The sequence below is a fragment of the Lontra canadensis genome, unplaced genomic scaffold (assembly GCF_010015895.1).
Source record: "Lontra canadensis isolate GAN:19392208 unplaced genomic scaffold, GSC_riverotter_1.0 scaffold113, whole genome shotgun sequence".
Classification (NCBI taxonomy): domain Eukaryota; kingdom Metazoa; phylum Chordata; class Mammalia; order Carnivora; family Mustelidae; genus Lontra; species Lontra canadensis.
Window position 1 is genome coordinate 836,407 of NW_022631107.1, and position 21,395 is coordinate 857,801.

Consider the following 21,395-nt stretch of genomic DNA (forward strand, 5'->3'; position numbering starts at 1 on the left):
TTCCAGTACACAAAGCACACCAAATAAAGGGCATTTATTTAATATGTTGTAGTTACTTATATAATGTTATGGTTATCTATAACATATGGGTAAATGGAAGTTCATCGACTTAGTCTCCAATTTTTGAACGTTTTTGATATTTTTCTTAATATAAACTTTTACAAGCACAAACATTTTAGGAGAAATTATAAAAATGTATTGAGAGAAATGAGGAAAGAGATGAAGAAGACCTAAAAGAAGACGTAGACCAGGTTTATAGTTTAAAGACTCAATATTGGGGCGCCTGGGTGGCTCAGTGGGTTAAAGCCTTTATAGTTTAAAGACTCAATATTGGGGCACCTGGGTGGCTCAGTGGGTTAAAGCCTCAGTGGGTTAAAGACCTTCCTTCGGCTCAGGTCATGATCCCAGGGCCCTGGGATTGAGCCCCGCATTGGGCTCTCTGCTCAGCGGGGAGACTGCTTCCACCTCTCTCTCTGCCTGCCTCTCTGCCTACTTGTGATCTCTGTCTGTCAAAATAAATAAATAAAATATTTTAAAAAAATAAAATAAAGACTCAGTATTGCAAAAATGTCAATTCTCTCCAAATTGACTCCCAGTAGAATTCACCTCAGGTTTGTCAGCATCCCAGTGGGGGTTTCCTGCCCCAGACAGCAATTCCCTGCTAATCTGTCTTATCCTCCTAACTCAGGCAACCCAGAGAACCTCTTCACCACCAGTTGGCTGCAATCCCACACTCTCTAGTGAGGTCTGAAACCCAGTCTTGGATCCACATTTGTTTGTTCCTTAGATACCCTCCTTCAACCCTAGGGTCTTTTGAGTTCTTTTTTATGGTCTGTTAGTAGCTAACTTCCTATAAATAGTTAATCATTTTTGTACTTAATAGTGCCTGTCCAACTGCTGTGTGCTTTGTTGTCTTCTGGGTGGACTTGGCTGAAACACGAGTAGAACTGAAGTTGTATAACATGTAGGACCCAACAATTGTGTGTGTGTGTGTGTGTGTGTGTGTGTGTGTGTATGTGACAGACAGAGGCAGAAAGAGAGAGAGAGAAAGAGAGGAACTTGTATATGTATGACGAAGTAGAAATACAAAAATATTCATAGCAGGGTTGGTCAGCATAAAATCTAAAACTGAAAATAAATCCAGTCATCTGTCAATAGGAGACAGACTGGTTGCAGTATGTGAAAAAGAGAGAGGAGCCACGGATATGTCCAAGATTTCTAACCTAAACAACTGGAAGATTAGAGCTGCTATTCCCTGAGATAGGAAAGTCTGTAAGAAGAGCAGGTTTTGACATTTAGAGATAGTATCAGAAGCCAGTTTTATACATACTAAATTTAAGGTGCGTATTAGGCATTCAAATGGAGGTGTCAAGTGGGCAGTTGGATATGCAAGTCTGGATGACCCTGTCTGGGTGACGGTTGAAATTATACGTTTGTAGGTCCTCAGCATACAGAGAGTCCTTGAAGTCAAGCAATTGGATAATGCCACCAAATGAGTGAGTGTGGATAGGAAAAAGAAGAGGGCAAAGGGCTGAGCTTTGGGATAATCTTCTTAGATGACTGCCACTATCTCCTCACTCCACCTGCTTTGGTGGTCATGCCCACCCTTCATTCCCACCACAAAAAGGTCATCTTTTCTTACCATCCACAGTGATCTTCTAAAAGCAGGATTCAGGTTATATGACTCTACGGTCTAAGCCTCTGCAGTGGCTTCCTGTTGCTTATAGACTAAAGTCCAAACTCTTCACCATGAAGCTCTGGCTCCTCCCATGCCTCTATCTTACTTGACCGTTCTCTACAGACGGTTCCTTCTGCTATGTCGTGCTATTTATTCCTCAATTACATGGGTCTCTCTCAGGGCATTTGAGCTAGCTGTTCCTTCTGCCTAGATGGAGAAGCTCATCTTTGCAAGGCCAGCTCCTTCTCTTAATTCAAATTTCAGCTCAAAATGCCTCTTCTTCATAGAATCCCTTCCTGAACACACTCTTTAAAGTAATTGTCCACTAGCCCCTTGAACAGCACTTTTTCATGGCACTGATATCTGACATTATCTTATTTAGCGGCCTATTGTCTATCTCCCCTACTAGAATCTCAGCTCCCCCATGGCAATGATATGGTCTTGTTTAATATTATGTGTTCCCAAAGCCTTGAGCAACACTGCTACCTGGTAGAGAGTCAATAAATATTTGTTCAATAAATAAATGCAGGACTTACAGGATTTTGCATCCTTCTCAGCATCCTTTTTAGCTTCCAAATTTAGGGAGAGAACCCAGTGTAGACAATTTTTCTTTGTCCAGGCTTTATCTTTCTTCATGTCCTCCTTTTATTTCTTCACCAGCTCCCCCAGGGTCACAAAAGGCTAATGGTGCTGTAAAAATATTAGGAAGAATACTTTCTTCCAAAGCCTGTGAATTGGAGGATTGTGTAAAGAAGTTACTCTAATCTAAATGTCTCTACACAGTGGAATGCAGCAGGTGACTCCAAAGGGTGACTGACTTGTGTCCGGAATAGCCACTCCCTCGGAGGTCTATGGACGGGCCAGACCAGGTCTGAAACTGGTCTAGTGCAGTCATGGGGGTGGCTCTGGAACAGTTCTTCATTTTTGTAGGACTGCTGGTGTGCCTGGTGTACCTGGTGAAGTGGGTGAGATTCTCCAGATATATTCTCCGGTACTTCTGGAAAGTTTTGCCGAAGTCTTTCTTGAAGTCAATGGGACAATGGGCAGGTAAAGACAGCTTTCCATCTCTTGTTTCTTGGTATGTCTCATTATGATACATATCTCAAAAGATAAATTGCGTTTTTTCCCCTTTTGAGAGCAAAGATGTAATTCCTTTGAGTGACTTTTATTTAGGTGCCTGGCAAGTATGAGCAAAACTGGAAATTGTCTAAAAGACAAGCTGTGGGGCATGAGAAGAATTAACTGGAAGAATGCCCCCCAATTCTTGCCTCTGTGCTTGTCCTCTTTACTTATTAGTTGGGTTCTCTCCTTTTTGGAATTTCTGGTGACACAAACAATATGTACTGCAGAAATTTCTGCATTCTTTTCTCCAGATTTTTGAAGGCTCAGAGTACTGCCATTTTGTGGAAGGATGAATCAAAATTCAGAAATACAAAGAATTTTACTTCAATTTAAAAAAAAATTTCTCCAAGCCCTTTCATGAAGTGAGGGTATTACAAAATCAAGGTAACAAATGTCCCTATAGGAAGAAATGTTCAAGATGGTTATTAGATATGGAATTTGGGTCTGGTTTGTGTCCCAGGTAGATTAATCACTGCTTACCAAAGGGATTTATCTTCTGGAACTACCACACAGAATGTCAGCCTGATGACTGGGTTTAAGGTGAAAAATATGAGGCTATGGTTTTAGCATCTCTTTGAATGACATGTGAAGGTTACATGAAGAAATCCAAGAAAGACAGTGACTTAAAAAAAAAACCTACAGGGCGCCTGGGTGGCTCAGTGGGTTAGGGCCTCTGCGTTCGGCTCAGGTCATGATCTCAGTAATCAGGGTCCTGAGATCGAGCCCTGCATTGGGCTCTCTGCTCCGCGGGGAGCCTGCTTCCTCCTGCCTCTCTGCCTAGTTGTGATTTCTCTCTGTCAAATTAAAAAAAAAAACCCACAAAAAACACAAAGAATTTAAACAGCTTTAAGAGTACCATGCCAGGCTAAATAGGAGAGATTATAAACAACCTTATAGGGCTTCCAGATAAAGTATAGGTTACAGAGTTAAATTAGAATTTTAGATAAAGAAGGAATGATTTTCTTAGTATATGACTTCCCAAATATTATACAGGACATACTTATACTAAAAAAGTATTTGTTGTTTTCTTGAAATTTAAATTTATCTGGGCATGCTGTATCTTTAGTTGCTAAAGCCAGCAACTGTACAACCTTAGTAGCAGATATTAAAAAAAAATTGCCATGTGAAAGCTGTTTGGAATGAAAAATGGGTTTTTAACTGTTGCATGTTACATTTGAAGAGAGTGTGTGTGTGTGTCTGCAAACCCGCCTTCACTCTTGGGGCTGTATCTCCAGAAAACTTGCTAAATAGCTTGAACTTCAGCATTCTGGATCCAAATATCCTGCCCCACACAGATCCAAATGCTCACACACTTGGCTGGGGGTGGGGTTGTTCTTAAATCTCCTTGGCTCCCATTTAATAAAATGTAATCTTGGGGCACCTGAGTGGCTCAGTCGTTAGGAGGCTGCCTTCAGCTCAGGTCATGATCCCAGGGTTCTGGGATCGAGCCCCTCATCAGGCTCCCTGCTCAGCAGGAAGCCTGCTTCTCCCTCTCCCACTCCCCCTGCTTATGTTTCCTCTCTCACTGTGGCAAATAAACCTGTCAAATAAACAAAAATCTTAAAAAAAAAGACCCCCCAAATGTAATCTTAACTTATTCTTTGAGTCAATATTGAATAGAATTATCACTAGCAAGATTAAGATGTCTTTGAGCCTAGGTAGATCTCTGGGAGAGCATATTATTTCTGGTGGAGAGCCAGAAGAAAATCCAGTTACTAAAGACTAAAGTGTTTAACTCCTCTGAACTCTGTAGTTGATTAGGAAATTATGTCATTGGTGCATCTTCCTAGAATTGCAGCTCCCAAAATCAGATAGCTGGGTTTCAAACCCTGTTGTCATCATTCTTAGCAATGTGACCTTGATTGGGTTACTAACTTTTCTCTCCCTCTGCTTTTTCCTCTATAAACTGGGGAAAACAATGGTCCCTGCTTTATGAACTTGTTTTGAGTATTAAATGAGATAATGCATCTAAAACACTTGAAACAGTACATGGCCAAGAGTAAGCACTCAATAAAAACCAGCCATTTACTGATGTTATTACCTTGTCTATAGTACAGACCCTATACTGGGTGAGTTGGAAGATTCCCATAAGGGAGGGGAAAGTGAGGCAGAAGATGACCCTGAGCACAGCACTGGGAGGACCAAGGTAATATGCACGGATTCACCTAGGAGGAAAAACAAATAAGCAAGTGAACAAATAAAACTATCAGCAGTTATGAAAATGAGAGTGTCCTGGGGCAGTTAAGTGGCTCATTTGGTTAAGCATCTGACTTGATTTCAGCTCAGGTCATGATATTGGGGTCGTGAGATCAATGAGCAAGTCGGGGTCCATGCTCAGTGTGGAGGCTGCTTGTCCCTCTCCCTCTGCCCCCCACCCCCTGCTCACACTCTTTTTCTCTCTCTAATAAGTAAATAAGTAAATAAATAAAATCTTAAAAAAAAAGATAATGAGAACGTTCTGCTAATGTGTTTCTGGAAGCTTGCACAGCTTGGCTCTTTTTCTCAATAAGCTAAATGTATGTTCTATTCACACTTGGAAAGTGTACGCTCTGATCGTTGTGCAAAGGTAAATTGCAGATGCGTAAATGCTGAACTGTAGCATAATTTCAAATTGTGACATTTGCTCGAATGTGGTTTACCTTGGAGCTCAGTCATAAAATATGTGCGTTAACGTTGGATATAAAAGAACTAAGTCAATCTGATTTTTACATGTTAATCAATAGAGACCCTGACTGCAGATTCTTCGGGTCCCTTTATTTCATTGTATCCCTTTTTTGCATTTCTGAGTTTTCCTCTTTGTTAAGTTCCTTATCTTTCATGGACTTTGAGTGCTGCTGTCCTGTGGGGGTGGGATGGAAAGAGTGAAACACTCGACTTTTGGAAGAATCTTGAAATGTCCTTACTGTGACAGTTGGGAGTGTGGGTTGAGAGATAATAGGGTACACTGTTTGGGGTCTGAATGAAATGTCCCTGGCTGAGGTTCTTTGTTTTGTTTTGGAGGCTATCCTCTCCAGCCTTACCAACCCCTCCAAAAAGTGTTTCTTTTGGAACATTGAATGAGGGGCGTCAGGGCTGGAAGCTCCAGGGTTGAGTGGAGTAGGGGACTGTATAGCAGGTCCCAGGCAGGAAGCCTGCAAAAACACGTAGCTGGTGGGACAAAGAGCACTTTAAAGATTAATTGTGTCCTTTAAAAGCATTTCTGCTTTTTGCAGTGATCACTGGAGCAGGAGATGGGATTGGGAAAGCTTATTCATTTGAGGTAAGTTATGTTCTTGGAGAATTTCCCTTCCCCTTGTAATGAACAACTATGATCACATGACAGGGACCCCCAACGCTAAGTTTCTGGTTATAAAATCCATAGACATGAATTTATGAAGGCAACTATTTTTCTACAAAAAAGGAAATCATCATCTCACTCTATGGATAGCTTTCAAAAAACCACAATGATATTTAGAGGTGACAACCATCCCTTAGGAGCTGTTTTAGGAATTTCTGGAGACACTGTTATTTTCTAGTGTAATTGTAACATAAAAGTTTATATGTTTAAGTACAATTAAAACTATAAACTCCTTACCTCATAGGTAGGGTATACACTGATTTTTAAAAGATTATTTGTATAGGCAAGACATATTACCTACAACTGGCATTTCAAGATTAATAGGCATTCTAAAATATTACATAAAGAGAGGATATGATAGAGCCGAGAGTCACTGGAATTCAATTAGTGTCTCTGAGTATTTCCTTCCAGGCTTTGTGTTTATCTGCAGATAGATAGATGTATGGGTAGTTAAAGTTTTTAAAAATGCACTTATGGCATGGGTAGTTTTGTATGTTGCCATTGTTGTTATGATTATTATTCTTACAAAGTCCACTTTCATTCATGAAATATTGTTTCCTGGAATTCCTATTATTTTATTTCTTCATTATGCTGATTACACTGACCTCTAGAATCATACAACAGAAGAAAGAGAATCATCAAAATTATGAAAGGATGAAAAAAAATCAATAACGCTTAAATCTATAATGACAAGCACTTCAATTACAGAAGCTACATTCAATGACAGTGCATCTTCCTGTCCCCAAAGACCTGAGTCATGATAGCGCCAAACCATCTTGTGTGAAATGGACAGTGCAAGGTACATCAGAGGCACTCATTCAGGTCTGTCCCCTAACTTCCAATATAATTTCTTTGGTGTGGACATTGTGCTTTCTTTTTTTGAGTTGAAGTGTCCTTTGCTCTTTTTTTTTTTTTTTTTAAGATTTTATTTATTTAGTTGACAGAGAGAGTGAGAAAGCTCAAGCAGGCAGAATGGGAGGGAGAGGGAGAAGCAGGCTCTCCGCTGAACAGGGAGCCTGACTCGGGGCTCAATCCCAGGACCCTGGGATCATTGACCTGAGCCAAAGGCAGACATTTAACGATCTGAACCACCCAGGTGCCCCAAGAGTTCTTTGCTCTTATCCTAATTTGTATATAGCAACTTTCTGATGACTGGTAGTGCCCAACATTCAGGAGATAGGTGTCGTATTTGTGGCAGTTGGGGAGAACTCTCAGCAACCACTTTCCACAGCCTTGTGTCTTCCTCACCCAAAAATCAGAAGGAAAGCTCTTCTGGCTCTTTGCATTAGAACTATATCACCTTTTACATAACTATTTTCCACCTTAGACCAGGTTTCTAGAGAAGGCCTAATCCCTCATTCAAAAGATCCATGGCCTTAACCTTACCAAGGTACTAAGGTTCTCTGGATTGCCTTGAAATCCAGATTCTTTCTTCATGATTTTCCAGATTCTTTCTTCAAATTCAGGCTGACCTGACCTACTAAGGGTCCCCTGATGGCTTAAGACTCAGACACTTTTCTTTCTACTTAGAGGAGACATTGTGAAAACTTAGCTATTCTTTTCTTTACTGCTTCCAAGAGCGATGGCCTGTAGGTCAGGAACTCTGGGTTCCTTCCCTTGCTCTGGTACCCACTGTCTGGAGATTTTGGACAAGTTGCCCATCCTCTCTGGGTTTTTGTGTCTTTACCAGTGCAAAAGATATCTCCCAACTTCTAAATTGTTTCTGTTCTAATTCTTGCTTTGCTCTTTCTCGTAGAATCTTTTTCTTCATTTCCTCTTGTTCTTTTCTAGGTCTGTGTTCAACATGTTTCTGGGTCCCTTACTTCCCCTTCATTCAGGCTCTTCACCTTCCAGAGAGTCTGTTCTGGTCTGCTTGCTAACTGCTCCTCCAAGGAAAACAGTTCAGAGTGAGATGCTGAAGACCAACTGACCTAGAGGTTAAGAGCCCAAGGTCGGGAATCAATCAGACATCTGTGTATTCAAACCCTACCGCAGGGTTCTCACATTGATAAACCTGGTAATCCCACTGGGGCTTTTGTAAGGGTTTAATGGGATGAGGCAGGCAAAATGCTTTGCCTGGAGTAAGCTCTCCAGGGTTAGCCACTATTTTTACTGGATGTTTAAACTGTTCTTCTTTTTCCTATATACTGCTTTTTTTGAGAGGGACAATGTATTGTACTTACCCATATTTGTACTCTTTCCTTTATTCTTTCTTTCCCCCTGATGCTCCAAGGTCATTTCTTTTGTCATATCCTTTCTGTTTAGAGAACTACTTTTAGCTATTCTTTTAGGGTAGGTCTCTTTGTTTTCCTTCATCAGAGAATGTCTTGATTTCCCTTTCATTCCTGAAGGATAATTTTGCTGGGTATAGGATTTAGCGCTGGCAGTCCTTTGCTTTTTGCACTTGAGAAATGTATGGTTTTCTTCTTGCCTCTCTGGTTTCTGATCAGTCTGGTGTAATTTGAATTGCTTTTTCCCTGAAAAGGTATTTTTCTCTCTCACGGCTTTCAGGACTTTTCCACTTTTTAGTTTTCAGAAGTTTAGTTATGATGTTTCTTGGAGTGGATTTCTTTAGGTTTATCTTATTTGAGTTTTGCTCAGCCTCTTGAATTAATTCACTATTCTTTGAATACTTTATCTGCCCAGGCTGCTTCTCTTTTTCTGGGACTCCAGTCACATGGATGTTAGCTCTTTCTTACAGTCTCATGGGTTTCTGAGATGCTGTTCATTTTCTTCATTGTATTTTTTTTCTATTGTTTAGAGTGGGTAATTTCTATTGTTTTATCTTTAAATTCACTGATTCTTTCATTGATGTCCTCCCTTCTGCTACTGAGCCCATCCATTGAGTTTTTAATTTCTTTTCTTTTATTTTTCGGTCCTAAAGTTTCCATTTGGTTCTCCTTTATAACTTCTATTTCTTTACTGAAATTTTCTTTTTGCATTTGTTTTAAAAATGTTTGTAATTGCTTGTCAAATCATTCTTAGGATGGCTGCTTTAAAATCCTAGTCCAAGGGATGCCTGGGTGGCTCGGTCAGTTAAGCATCTGCCTTTGGCTCAGATCCTGGGATTGAGTCCTGCATCAGGCTCCCTGCTCTGCTGGGAGTCTGCTTGTCCCTCTGCCTGCCCCTCCCTCTGCTAACTCTCTCTCTGAAAAATAAAATCTTAAAAAAAAAAGTCTTCATCCAAGAACCCTAACATTGGTGTCATCTTAATGTGGGCATCTATTGATTGTCTTTAACTCACTCAAATTGAGATCTTCCTGGTTCTTGGTATGATGAGGAACTTTTGAATTGTGGTCATTTTTGGTTTTCTCTTATGAGAGTCTGGATCTTATTTAAATCTGTTTTGGGTCTGTACCCTGCTTCAGCAGAAGGAGGAGGGGGTGCCAGCTGGTTCCTACCAGCTAAGGTAGAAGCCCAGGCTTTCTACTTGGCCTCCATTGGCGGGTATCGCCTCCTTGGTACTCCTGCGTGGGGCTGGGAGTGTCAGTTCCCTACTGGGCCCCTCAGAGTGGGGAGGCAAGAGTGCCTCCTTACTGCTCCCTAGGAGGCTGCTTGTGGTACTTGGAGGAGGTGGCTTCACCACCACTAGCATGGTAGTGAAAGTCCTGACCCTCCTTGAGGCTTCCTCTTTTTCCATCCCAGGGGAAGGGGGTGGGGAAGGAAGGGAAAGCTCACCTTGGTACTGATAGGTGGAAGCAGAAGTTCAGGTCTGCTGAGATGGGAGGAGGAGGCTGGGATGATTGTTCTGCCTCCCCATTCAGACTTCCTGGATGCCAGCCTGGCTGGGGTCTCACAGGATGGAAGTCTCAGCTCCTGACTCAGCTTTTATGGATGAAGGTGGGTTGGGACCATAGGTTTGGTTTTTTTTTAAAGCTGTTTACCTGCAGTAAAGCACTTCTTTTCTATACTTTTCTGCCTTGTTAGGCTGTCTCTTTTCTGGTCCTTTGGTTAGAGAGAGCAGACTTTTGTTGGGACTTTGTATGTCTGTACCTGTGGTGTTTCTGAATTGCCAGCTTTTCCACCAATAAGTCTGGGGTGTATGAGGGAAAAGGAAAACCCAGGAACTCACCACTCTGCTGTTTCTTGGGTCTTGGCCCCTACCTCATCTTCTCCCTATCTTTTAGAGTCATTTAGTTGCATATCATGGTAGGAATGGGGAAAAGTATTTCTTCATCTTTCTGGGAGCCTATTTTATATTTCATTTTAGCTTAATCTGTATTCATATTTGGTGTGGCAAGAGTCGCTTTGCCTCCTGCTAAGGGAATTTCAAGTAGTACTGGAAGAAGGTGGAAAACAATTGTGATGAGGGGTGGCTGGGGGAGGAAGCACAAAAGCGGTCCACTATTCCCTCCCTGTGAGGCCACTGCTTCACCCCGTCTTCACACCAGTTTTGTTCCTTCAGCACCTGAATTTCTTTTATTCACTGCCATACAGAGGGGGCCTTGTTTTCCCTTGTGTTCCCACCACCTGTTACAGATTAGCAGTCGCAAGCCTCTTCCCTGAGGCAGGCCATAACATAAAGAAGGAAACAGGGCACATTCATCTCTGAAGCAGCCCTTCTGTAGGACGGTGCCACAGTGCATTCTGGGAAAGGGAGTGCTTCTGTAGCTTAACTCCCTAAAGGAAAAGAGGCAAAACCGTGTATGGAGCCTGTCAGCTAGGACATTCTAGAAATAAAATTGAGCCCTGCTCAAGTGGACAAAGGGAACAATGCTAGCCCAGACAAGTGTTTTCTGCACCACCCCCTCCTGGCCCAGACCACTTCACATAGAACCTTTAAAATGTCCGTGGCTCTTGAGAGGAATGGCAAAACTCAGGAGAGGCTGGAAGCCCACCAGGAAGCAAGCATCCTTTGTGCTGAAAATGTAAATTGCTTTCCATTTAATGGACAATCTTCTCTTCAGGAGGCTGATGAAGTGAATTATGAGACAAAGGTGCTTCATTCTTTGACCACCATTTTGATGGATTCCAAGGCTCAAAATGAGTGTTTGGAGGTTCCTGTGGGGAGTGTTTTTCATAGGGAGAGAGAGGGGAAAACTCTGGTATATCACTGGCAGGGTCAGTCTTGAAATAGGACAGTCCCGATTTTTTATTTTTTAATCTTTTTATCTTCCATTTATTTTTAAAAAATTAAATAGACTTAATTTTTTTTTATAACAGTTTGAGGTTGACAACAAAATTGAGTGGAAGGCACAGAGAGTTCCCATATCCCTTCTACCCCCAAACATGTGTAGCCCCACACTATCAACATCCCCCTCTAGAGTAATATTTGTTACGACTGATGAACCTACACTAACACTTCATCACCACCCACAGCCCATAGTTTACTTCACGGTTCACTCCTATTGGCTTGATTTTTCTGCAGTGGTTTTTTTTTTAGAGGAAGGCATGAGACATGCGCTAGCTGAAGATGTTTTTGTTTTAGAGAAACTTCCTCCACTTTCCCCTCCTTTTCTCAGTCTGGCCTGAGATTGGATGGAGATTTATCTAGAGTCACTCAAAATCGACATCATAGTCCTTGAGAGATTTTCTGTGGTTTTTAGGACCTTTTAAATAATAGTTGTGTTCCAGTAGAACCATCGGTGAACACACTTTTTTGTGTGTCATGGTTAAATGTCCTAGGTTGTTGACTATTGAAAGGGAACAACAGATGCAGAGGATCACCCTTAATTACTTTTGTATGTCTGGATATTGGTTGACTATTTTTTATAAAGTGAAACCTCACTCTAGAGATTCTAGGCCAGGGGTGGGGCTTGAGAGAATCCTTTATGGCTGAAGATCACCAATTAAAATGAATGTAGATTTATTTTTAAAATACTTTAGCAGAGATGATATGCTAGCATGTAGGTCAGTTGGTGTTCTATATTAAACAGTTTCTTGAGATTTAACTCACATACCATAAAATCCACCTGTTTTAAGTATACAATTCAGGGATTTTTAGTAAATCCACCAAGTGTTCATCCTCATCACCATCCAGCTGTAGAGCATTTCCAACCCCCTAGTAAGATTCTAGTAAGAGCAATCTTACTAGATTGCTCTTAAGTGTAATCTTACACTTAATTCCCTATTCCTATCCCAGTCCTGGACTGCTATTGATCTTTCTGAACATTTTGTCCAAATGCTACCCCACAATATGCAGTCCTTTTTGACTGACTTCTTTCACTTAGCATAATGTTTTGGAGTTCCACCAGTGTTGTAATGTTGTAGTGTTGGCAGTGTTTCCCTTTTTATTGAAGAACAATATTCCATTGTATGGATATACCCAATTTATTCACTTGCCAGTTGGATGAAGCATAGGTGTTCCCATGTTTTGGCTATATTGATCTTTCTCAACTTACAATGGGGTTATATCCCTATTATAGGGATATAACCTATTATAGGGATATAACCCCATTGTAAATTGAAAATATCATAAGGAGTAAATGCATTTAACATACCTAACCTACCAAACATCACAGTTTAGCCTAGCCTACCTTAAATGTGTTCGGAACACTTACATTAGCCTGTAGTTGAGCAAAATCACCTGACGCAAAGCGTATTTTATAATAAAAATTGACTACCTCACGTAATTTATGGAATGCTGTACTGAAAGTGAAACGCAGAATGGCTGTGTGGGTACAGAATGGTTGTCAGTGTTACAGGTCCTTCACCACCTCTTGATCACTGTCTGAGGGGAGCTGTGGCTACTGCCTAGTAAATGAGAGAGGATCCTGCCGCCTTTCACTAGCCCTGGAAAAGATCAAAATTCAAAGTTCAGAGTATGAAAAAACAAAACAAAACAAAACCCCACAAAAAACCCCAAAGTTCAGAGTATGGTTTCTCCTGAATGTGTATCACTTTTGCACCATTGTGAAGTCGGTAAATCCTAAGTCAAACCATTGTAAGTCAGAGACCATCTGTCTAATAACGCCTCTGTGAGCATCATATGCCAGTTTCAGTGTGAATATACGTTTCCCTTTCTCTTGGATAGATTACCCAGGAGTGGAATTGCTGGGTTGTATGACAACTTTATGTTTAAGTTAGGTGAGTCTTAGTCCACATTTCTGCAGTGGTTGGTTGTCCGTGAAAGCTAACACCCAGAGGTGGTGTGTGTTGGGTTTCTTCTTGCCTCTCCAAGACCCACTATCTGCCCTTCCTCATCCTGCTCTGTGCCCAGGAGGCTGAGCTGCCCGGACAGGCTCAGCTCGACTCTGGTTTTTGGTGGGTTAGACCACTGGGAGCCACTGGCAACAGATAAGAGGCGCGGAGGAGAGTGGGGTTCTTTTCCGGCTGTCTCCCTGTGGGTCTAAGGGACTGGTTGTGTCCCTCTGTTGCAGGTATAACTCTGTTAGGTGGCCCTTTCCACACAGCTGCCTTTTCCAGCTCTGGCCACTGTTCATTCCCTAGCCCTTTGGGGCACGCAGGTGACAGAGGCTCTGCTATTCTTAGCCCCAGAGTCCTGTCGTTTCCTTATACCGTACCCATACATTGCAAAACATCCTTTTATTAAACTCTCCCCAAGTTACCCAATTTGGCTGTGCTGTTTCTAGCCAGAAATTCTAGATTCTAGCCAAATCCAGTGTTCGGTTAATTTTTAAAGATGCTAAATCAGAGTTCATCAACATCTATGCTTCAGTTAACTGGACTTTCGTTAGATGGTCTTCCCTTAGCCTAACAGATGTTATAAATAATTTCCTGAGGAAATGCAGTTCAAGATGTGTGGATTGGCTTGAAATCTTGTACAGTTGCTTCTACCCTTGTAGGAACAAAACTGTCAGATCTGTAGTGCCGCAGAGTAGCCCTTGGCCTTGAGCTGATTTAGTCTCCTGTCCTACTGCTTCGTGGAGGATTCCTGACCCCACTAGAGGGCTGACCAGGTCCTGCCTTTATCATATCTTCCTGGGAGGACATCCTCACAGAGGGCCTAAGGGACAGAGAGCTGGGACTCCACAAACCTGTAAAAACAGGTTCATGACTATTTTGGTGCCAGCTTACTAGTAAATCTTTCTATCTGGCAGGGTTTGGTTGCAGACTTGCTTGCATTTTGAAACACACCATCTGCTGACGGGGTTGTGGGGGATGAGAGCTGTAGCATTAAATGACCTCTAATTGTTGTAGGCTACAACAAAAATCCCAATAATTACAAACACCCAAGTAGGCTTAGGTCAAAGACATAAAATTTACTGCCTTCCAGGGTTCTAGGCATTCAGGGTTCCCAGTGGGTGCTTCCTGGTCACAGGCAGGGTTCCCTAAGGGAGCAGGTGCAGCTGCTCTGGCCGGTACAAAAAGCAGCCAAACTAACCCCAAACTGGGCCAGCCTCTCTGGCTTCCCAATTGGCTTCATGCCCAGCTGAGCACCACACAGCACCTGCCCACTCCACACACATCTCCCTTTCCCTCCTTAACCCCGAGCAACCACTAATTTGGTCCCCATTTCTATAATTTTGTTATTTCAAGAAAGTTCTATAAATGGAATCATACACTCTGGAACCTTTTTAGATTGACTTTCTTTTTTTTTTTTTTTTTTCCCACTCAGCCCAGTTCTCTAGAGATCTGTCTGGGTGGGTTCTCGTATCGAGAGTCTGTTCAATTTTATGGCTGAGTAGTATTCCATGGCATGAATGACCACTGGTTAGTGGATGTCCAGCCAGTCATCCACTAAAGGGCATCTAGGTTAGGTAGTTTCCAGCTTGGGGCAATACAAGTAAAACTGTTATAAACATTTGTATATAAGTTTGTGTGTGAAGAGAAGTTTCTATTTTTCTGGGATAAATGTTCCAGAGAGCAATTTCTGGGGGGTGTGATATTTGCATAATTAGTTGGTTGGTTTTTCTTTAAGAAAACTATCCTAACTATCTCCAGAGTGACTTTGCCCTTCCTACCAGCAGTGGATGAGTCATTCATTTTCTTCACATGGTCTCTGGCATTTGGTGTTGTCATTCTTTTTTATTGTAGCTGTTCTGATAGGTGGGTATTGAGGTCTCATTGTGGTTTTAATTTGCCTTTCTCTGATGGCTAATGATGTTTATGTACTTTTTTTTTTTAATTTAAAGAGATGTAAAGAAGAAAGCAGCAAAAATTCCATCATCTACTTTCTGTGTCTCTGATGTATGTATTCTTAACTGTTAATGTCCAGAGAATACTTGAAACAAAATGCATGACTAAAGATTGTGTGGTTTCATTCCTCTACCTCTGGGTGGTTCCACTGGTGCTCCCCAACGTCTGGGACTACGCAGCTGCGCGTGCTGCTCAGCTCCCAGCTCTGAGCTCTGGTGTGACCAGGGCACCGTGCTTCTCCCATCAGTGTTCTTGGCAGCGACAGGTAATGGCATGGAGTTGGCCCTTAGATTAAAATCACTTTGCCAGGGATGCCTGGGTGGCTCAGTCAGTTAAGCTGCTGCCTTCGGCTTAGGTCATGATCTCAGCATCCTGGGATCAAGTCCCGCATCAGGCTCCTTGCTCAGCAGGGAGCCTGCTTCTCTCTCCGCCTCTGCCTGCTTGTGCATTCTCTCTCTCTGACAAATAAATAAATAAATAAATAAATAAAATCTTAAAAAGAAAAAAATAAAATCACTTCGCCAGTTCTGCCTCAGACCAACCAAAAAAAATAACCGCTTTGTCCTATTTTTGAGTATCATTGCATGTTTACCTGGCAACTTATGGGGTGCTTTGTCTTTTCAGTGAGGAAATTCTTCTTCCTAATGTCTCAATTCCTCTCCTCTAAAGTACTCCTGTTGCACTCTCACCTTATTCCCCTTGACATTGCCTTCAGTGAAAATAACAGCTTTGAATTAGTTTTATGTTCCCCTGGTCCTTACTACCCTGTGGCTTGACCTCAGCCCTATAATTTCTGATCCAGCTTTGACTATGCCACGTTATTGTAGTGTGTGTGTGCGCGAGACAGAGAGAGACAGAGGTGTACGTAATCCATAGACTTGATTACAAAAAGTCATAAAATGACTAATGTGTCCCTTATCACTCACGTTGAGAATGAGAACATCCTCAGTGTCCTTAAAGCCCGCTATCCGGTCACACATGTCGTGTTATGTGTTCCCCCTCTGTTATCCCCAAGACAGATGCATGATCATGAACATCGTGTTAACAATTTTCTGACTTAAAAAAAAAGTCGTATTACACGTGTACGTATCCCTAAACAACATATTGGTTGCAGTGTTTGTTTTGAACCTAATGTCAATGGATTCATTTGTCTTCTGTAATCTGTTTCTTATTGGTCAATATTATGCTTTTGAAACTCATCCATGCTGATGTGCGCAGAGCACAGTTCATTCATTTTCAGTATTGCGTAATATTCTATGACATACATATATCCCGGTTTAGTTATACTTCGCTTTTTGGACGGACATTTCAGTAGTTTCTGTTTTTGCTGGTATGAACACTTTGTCCATGCCTCCTGAAGGTCTTGTGCAAGAGTTGAGAACATGCCCTGGGGCAGAATTGCTGGTGCATAGGTTATACATTGTCAACATTACTGGATAATGCCAACTAGCTTCCAAAGTTTTGGTGTCAAAGTTTCATTGACCTCATAAACTGAATGGGGGAATTTTACCTTTTTTTCAATATTTGAAAAAGTTTGTGCAATTTAGGCATTATCCTTTTTTGGGGGGCTATTTGATAGAACTTATCTGTAAAACCATCTGTCACCAGAGTTTTCTTTGTGGTACAATTTAAAGTACTCATTTATACCATTATCAGCATCACCTGACTATTATTATTGTTATTATTTTTAGTGGTTGTAGAACTATTTGAATTTTTAATTTTTTTCTTTAATTAGTTTTGGAAATTTATATTTTTCTTGAAATATATTCATTTCACCTAAGTTTTGAAATGTATTGGCATAATTTTTTTGTAGCCTTCTCTTCCTATGTTTGAAAAAATGAAAGCAGAAAAGGAATTGAATCCAAGGTTGTCATCTGGTTCACAAAATAACAGAATGTTTAGAAAGTAAGCAGAAGTATCAAGAGGTTAGGCAGTGAGGGACACAGCCAGGTCACCCCATAAAGCAAATTATACCAGGGCATTTACTCTCTTCCCACTTTCTCTTCATTTTCTGGAATTCCAATTACTCAGCTGTCATTTATATTTTTTTTCTGGAACTCCTATTATTCAGATCCTGAAATCATCCTGTACTTGTCTCTTTATTTCTCACAATTTCCATTTTGCCTCTGCTTTCCTTTCTGCAAAAGGGCTCTGTTTTATGGAACTTCACTTTTTGTTATTTGCTTTTGAAATTTCAAATTTCTAAGAAATTAAGAATGAAAATTGTTTTTTTTTTAAGATTTTATTTATTTATTTGACAGAGATGACAAGCAGGCAGAGAGGCAGGCAGAGAGAGAGAGGGGAGAAGCAGGCTCCGAGGAGCAGAGAGCCCAATGTGGGGCTCCATCCCAGGACCCTGGGATCATGACCTGAGCCGAAGGCAGAGGCTTTAACCCACTGAGCCACCCAGGCACCCCATGAAAATTGTTTTTAAGAGATTAAAAATTGTTTCCATTTCTGAGCGCTTGTTTGCGTTTTGTTTGCACCTTTGTAGAGCTACCTGTCCTTAGTATAGAGTAACAGCTTTTCTTACCCATCTGGGATATATATATATATATATATATATATATATATATTTGTTTTTTAATTTATTGACCCTTCTTTCAAAAAACTGTTTTCGCCTTCCAAGTTGCTTTTTTTTCCCCTCCTGTTTGGCTCTCTATCTTTTATGTTAGCAGCTTCCCACAGATACTCCTTGGTCTGTCTGGGTTGGAGAGCTGGCTCAAGGGGATGAGAACTCTACCCGGACTGTCTGAGCGTGGGGTGGGTCTGGGCGCTGAGTGTGTGGGGCTCGTGCTGTGTTCTGGGGAGCCCCAGGCCAGTGTCTTGGTGAGGCTGAGATTCCCCAGAGAAGAGCTAACCTCCTGCCTGAAAAGACCTGGCTCTCATCTTTCTGGATTCAGAACTGGCAGGGGCATAATTTGTGTGGCCCCTTGCTCTCAGAGAGGAATCCCCGTCTTTAACCTGTGGAATGGAAATGGGCACCTGGGGTTCTAACTGCTTCCCCAACAGCTCTTATGCAAACTCCCCCATGTAGCTCCCCCTTTACCCCAGGTTTGGTGCTGGCACTGCCTGAGATTTTGGAAGATTTTAATAGTATACATTTTTCCAGTTCTCAGCTTACCCCTTTGCTGGTGTAAGACTTGGGATCCTGCTCATACTCTCTAGGAACCAAAAATTTGGGGTTGCTCTTGTCTCTTATTACTCCCTGTGCATTTACGTTTTTCTTGAAGAAAGTTGTTTCCCATTTAATGGGATTTCAGGAGGTAGCAAAATTAACTATTGTGTTCTGTTTCCTCTCTTAACCCCTTTTCTGCATTTTAAAATTCAGTTGGATCTCTAATTATGCCCACCTTTTCATTCCTAATATTGCTTACGGTTTACTTGTGACTTCTCTCTTTTTTCTTGATTAATTTTGCTGGAGATTTGCCAGTTTCATCAGTTTGCTTTTTTTTAAAAGACTCAACTTTAGAAAGAATGTGACCTGCAATTATTTAGCGTATAAACATGTCTATTACATCAAGTGTATTATTTGTGTAGATTCAATAGTCTGTATCCTTACCAAATGTGTGGGTATATTATCCAGCAATTACCAAAATGGGAAATTAAAATATCCTATTCTGATGGTGTATTTTTCAACTCTCCTTGCACCTTTCCTAAGGCTATCTTGTTAGGTAATCCAGGATTAGAATTGCTACATCTTTTTGATGACCTGAACTTTTTACTAGTCTTTATTTTTAGTAACAGTGACATGCTTCAGTGCCTGTTTTGATTGACATTAATAAAGCCATGCCTTTTTTCTTTTTGGTTGGTATTCACCTTATGTTTCTCCTTTTAGTTTCAACCTTACTGTGACCTTATGTTTTAGGTGTATTTCTTGAAAATTTCATAAAATGAGATTTAAAAACTCTGCTCTGATATTCTTTTGTCTTTATGAGAACACAGTAGTCTAGTCATTTCTGAAATCTCGTATATATTAGGGTTATAGTCTAACTGTTGTGACCCTTTAGCCAAGTAACTCAAAGGATCAACCAGTATTTTTTATCTTCAGTGCTGTAAAAACACAATTCTCAAACAAAGTGCATGGTAGCACTTGTTAAAGTTTTATTTGACTTAGTAAGGAAGGATCCAGTAGGAACCCAAATTGTTGATTGCAGAGTGTTTGAGAAATAAGAATTTAAATAGTCAGTTGGAAAGGAATGCATGATAATATTGCCAAGTTAGGTATCAGATGGTCTAACTTTCTACAGGGTTGAAATGTATGACAGTTATGGCCTGTCACCTCTGGGTTAGTTTCCCTGTCAGACTATGAAGTCCTGACAAGTCCTCTGTCCCTAACTTTACCGTGTGCTGTCTGTACCTTCTTTGGCTAAGGACTGTTAAATTTCTGTAACAGCAAAGCCCCAAAGCATCAGATGAGGCCAAGTCTTCTTAGAAAACATTCTAGAGTGATCTTAAAAAAAAAAAAAAGAAAATTTGGGGCACCTGGGTGGCTCAGTGTTAAATGACTGCTTTCTGCTCAGGTCATGATCCCAGGGTCTTGGGAACAAGACCCACATCAGGCTCCATGCTCAGCAGGGAGCCTGCTTCTCCCTCTGCCTGCTTCTCCCTCTGCTCTCTCTCTCAAATAAATAAGTCAAATCTTTAAAAAAAAGAAAAATCAAGCCATCATCATTTTTATTGTTTTTAAGTTTGAGATGAAGTTTTCTTTCACAGTTTAACATGGAAATACAAAATTCTTTGTCAGAAAGTGTGCAAATGGGTTTATTCATTGATAAGGTCAGGTGTAACCTTAGCTAAAAAATAAACTAGAATGGCCAAAGGTAGCTGTAAAATAAACTTTTATAAACAAGAAATTAACTTTGGTAGCATGGGTATTGTAAAACTCAGAACTGGTATAATTAATAAGTAACAGATGGTTGGGAGATGGCACACAAACTACACTTATTTCCATGAAAATATAGGTCTATCCAGGCAGGTGTGCTCTAGTGTTTTTTATTTTCCTTCCTTCTCTGTTCCTTCCTCCACTCCCTTTTTATTCTTCTTCCTTCTCTTTTTTTTTTACAGTAGGATTATATATATATACATATATATGTATATATATATAATATATATATAATATATAATATATATATATGTATATATATATAATTGATGTGTAGTTGACATGTATGTCACATTTTGTTAGTTTCAGGTGTATGACACAATGATTAGACAATTTTATCCATTACTCAGTGCTCACCACAGTAAGTGTAGCTGCCCTCTGTCACCATGAGAAGTTATTACAATATTATTCCCTATTCCCAATATTAGTCCCTATTCCCTATTATTCCCCATATTCCCTATGCCGTACTTTCCATCCCTGTGACTTAATTATTTTATAACTGGAAGTTTGTATACCTCTTAATCTTCACTTGTTTCACCCATCTCCTATGTTTACTGCAGCATTATTTACAGTGGCCAAGATGTGGAAATAATGTAAGTGTCCGCTAAGGGATGAATGGATAAAGAAGATATGGTATGTATACACAATGGAATGAAATCCTGCAATTCTCAACAATATGGATGGACCGAGAGGCTTTTATGCTAAGTGAAATAAGCCAGACAGGAAAAAACAAAAACAGAAACAGATGCCATGTGATTTTATTTATATGTGGAACCTAAATAACAAAACAAACAAACAAAACAAAAACCAGAAATAGACTCTTTTGTATTTGTTAATCAGGGACACAGAAGACTGAATTGCTGTCATCAATCTGTATGTGGTCCCTCTCTCAGTTTCTTTTCTTTCATTCCCATCTGCCATTTCTCTTCCTCCTACATACAAACTTGTGGTTTGATGTATATTCTTTTCCTTATAAGTATTTTTATGAAATGTTTACTGTTTTGTGAATACTTTTCCATTTATGGAAATGCTTTACTAATCCACATACAGAACTGGTTGTTCTGTATTTAGTTTGGAAAAAAAAAAAGGCTGTTCTTGTTTTTGTAATTTACTTTTCAAAAAGATATGAATTTTTTTAAATTAACATATAATGTATTATTTGCTCCAGGGGTACAGTTTTGTGAATCATCAGGCTTACACATTTCACAGCACTCACCATAGCACATACCCTCCCCAGTGTCCATAACCCAACCACCCTATCCCCACCCCCCCAACCCTCCCAGCAACCTTCAGTTTGTTTCATGTGTTTGTGTCATGGTCTGACACCCTCCCAA

The 21,395-nt window shown here is 40.6% G+C and overlaps 1 protein-coding gene across 2 annotated transcripts in view; it reads left to right on the plus strand.

Annotated features, from left to right (window-relative positions):
* Window positions 1-2,543: 2,543 nt before the first annotated feature.
* The window catches only part of HSD17B3 (hydroxysteroid 17-beta dehydrogenase 3), a 38,877-nt gene continuing 20,025 nt past the window's right edge, over window positions 2,544-21,395 (plus strand). For both annotated transcript variants that reach the window (XM_032840496.1, XM_032840498.1), the window contains exons 1-2: window positions 2,544-2,725; window positions 6,013-6,059. In XM_032840496.1, coding sequence (XP_032696387.1) covers window positions 2,572-2,725; window positions 6,013-6,059 — 201 coding nt within the window. In that variant the 5' untranslated portion in view covers window positions 2,544-2,571. The remainder of the gene's footprint in view (window positions 2,726-6,012; window positions 6,060-21,395) is intronic.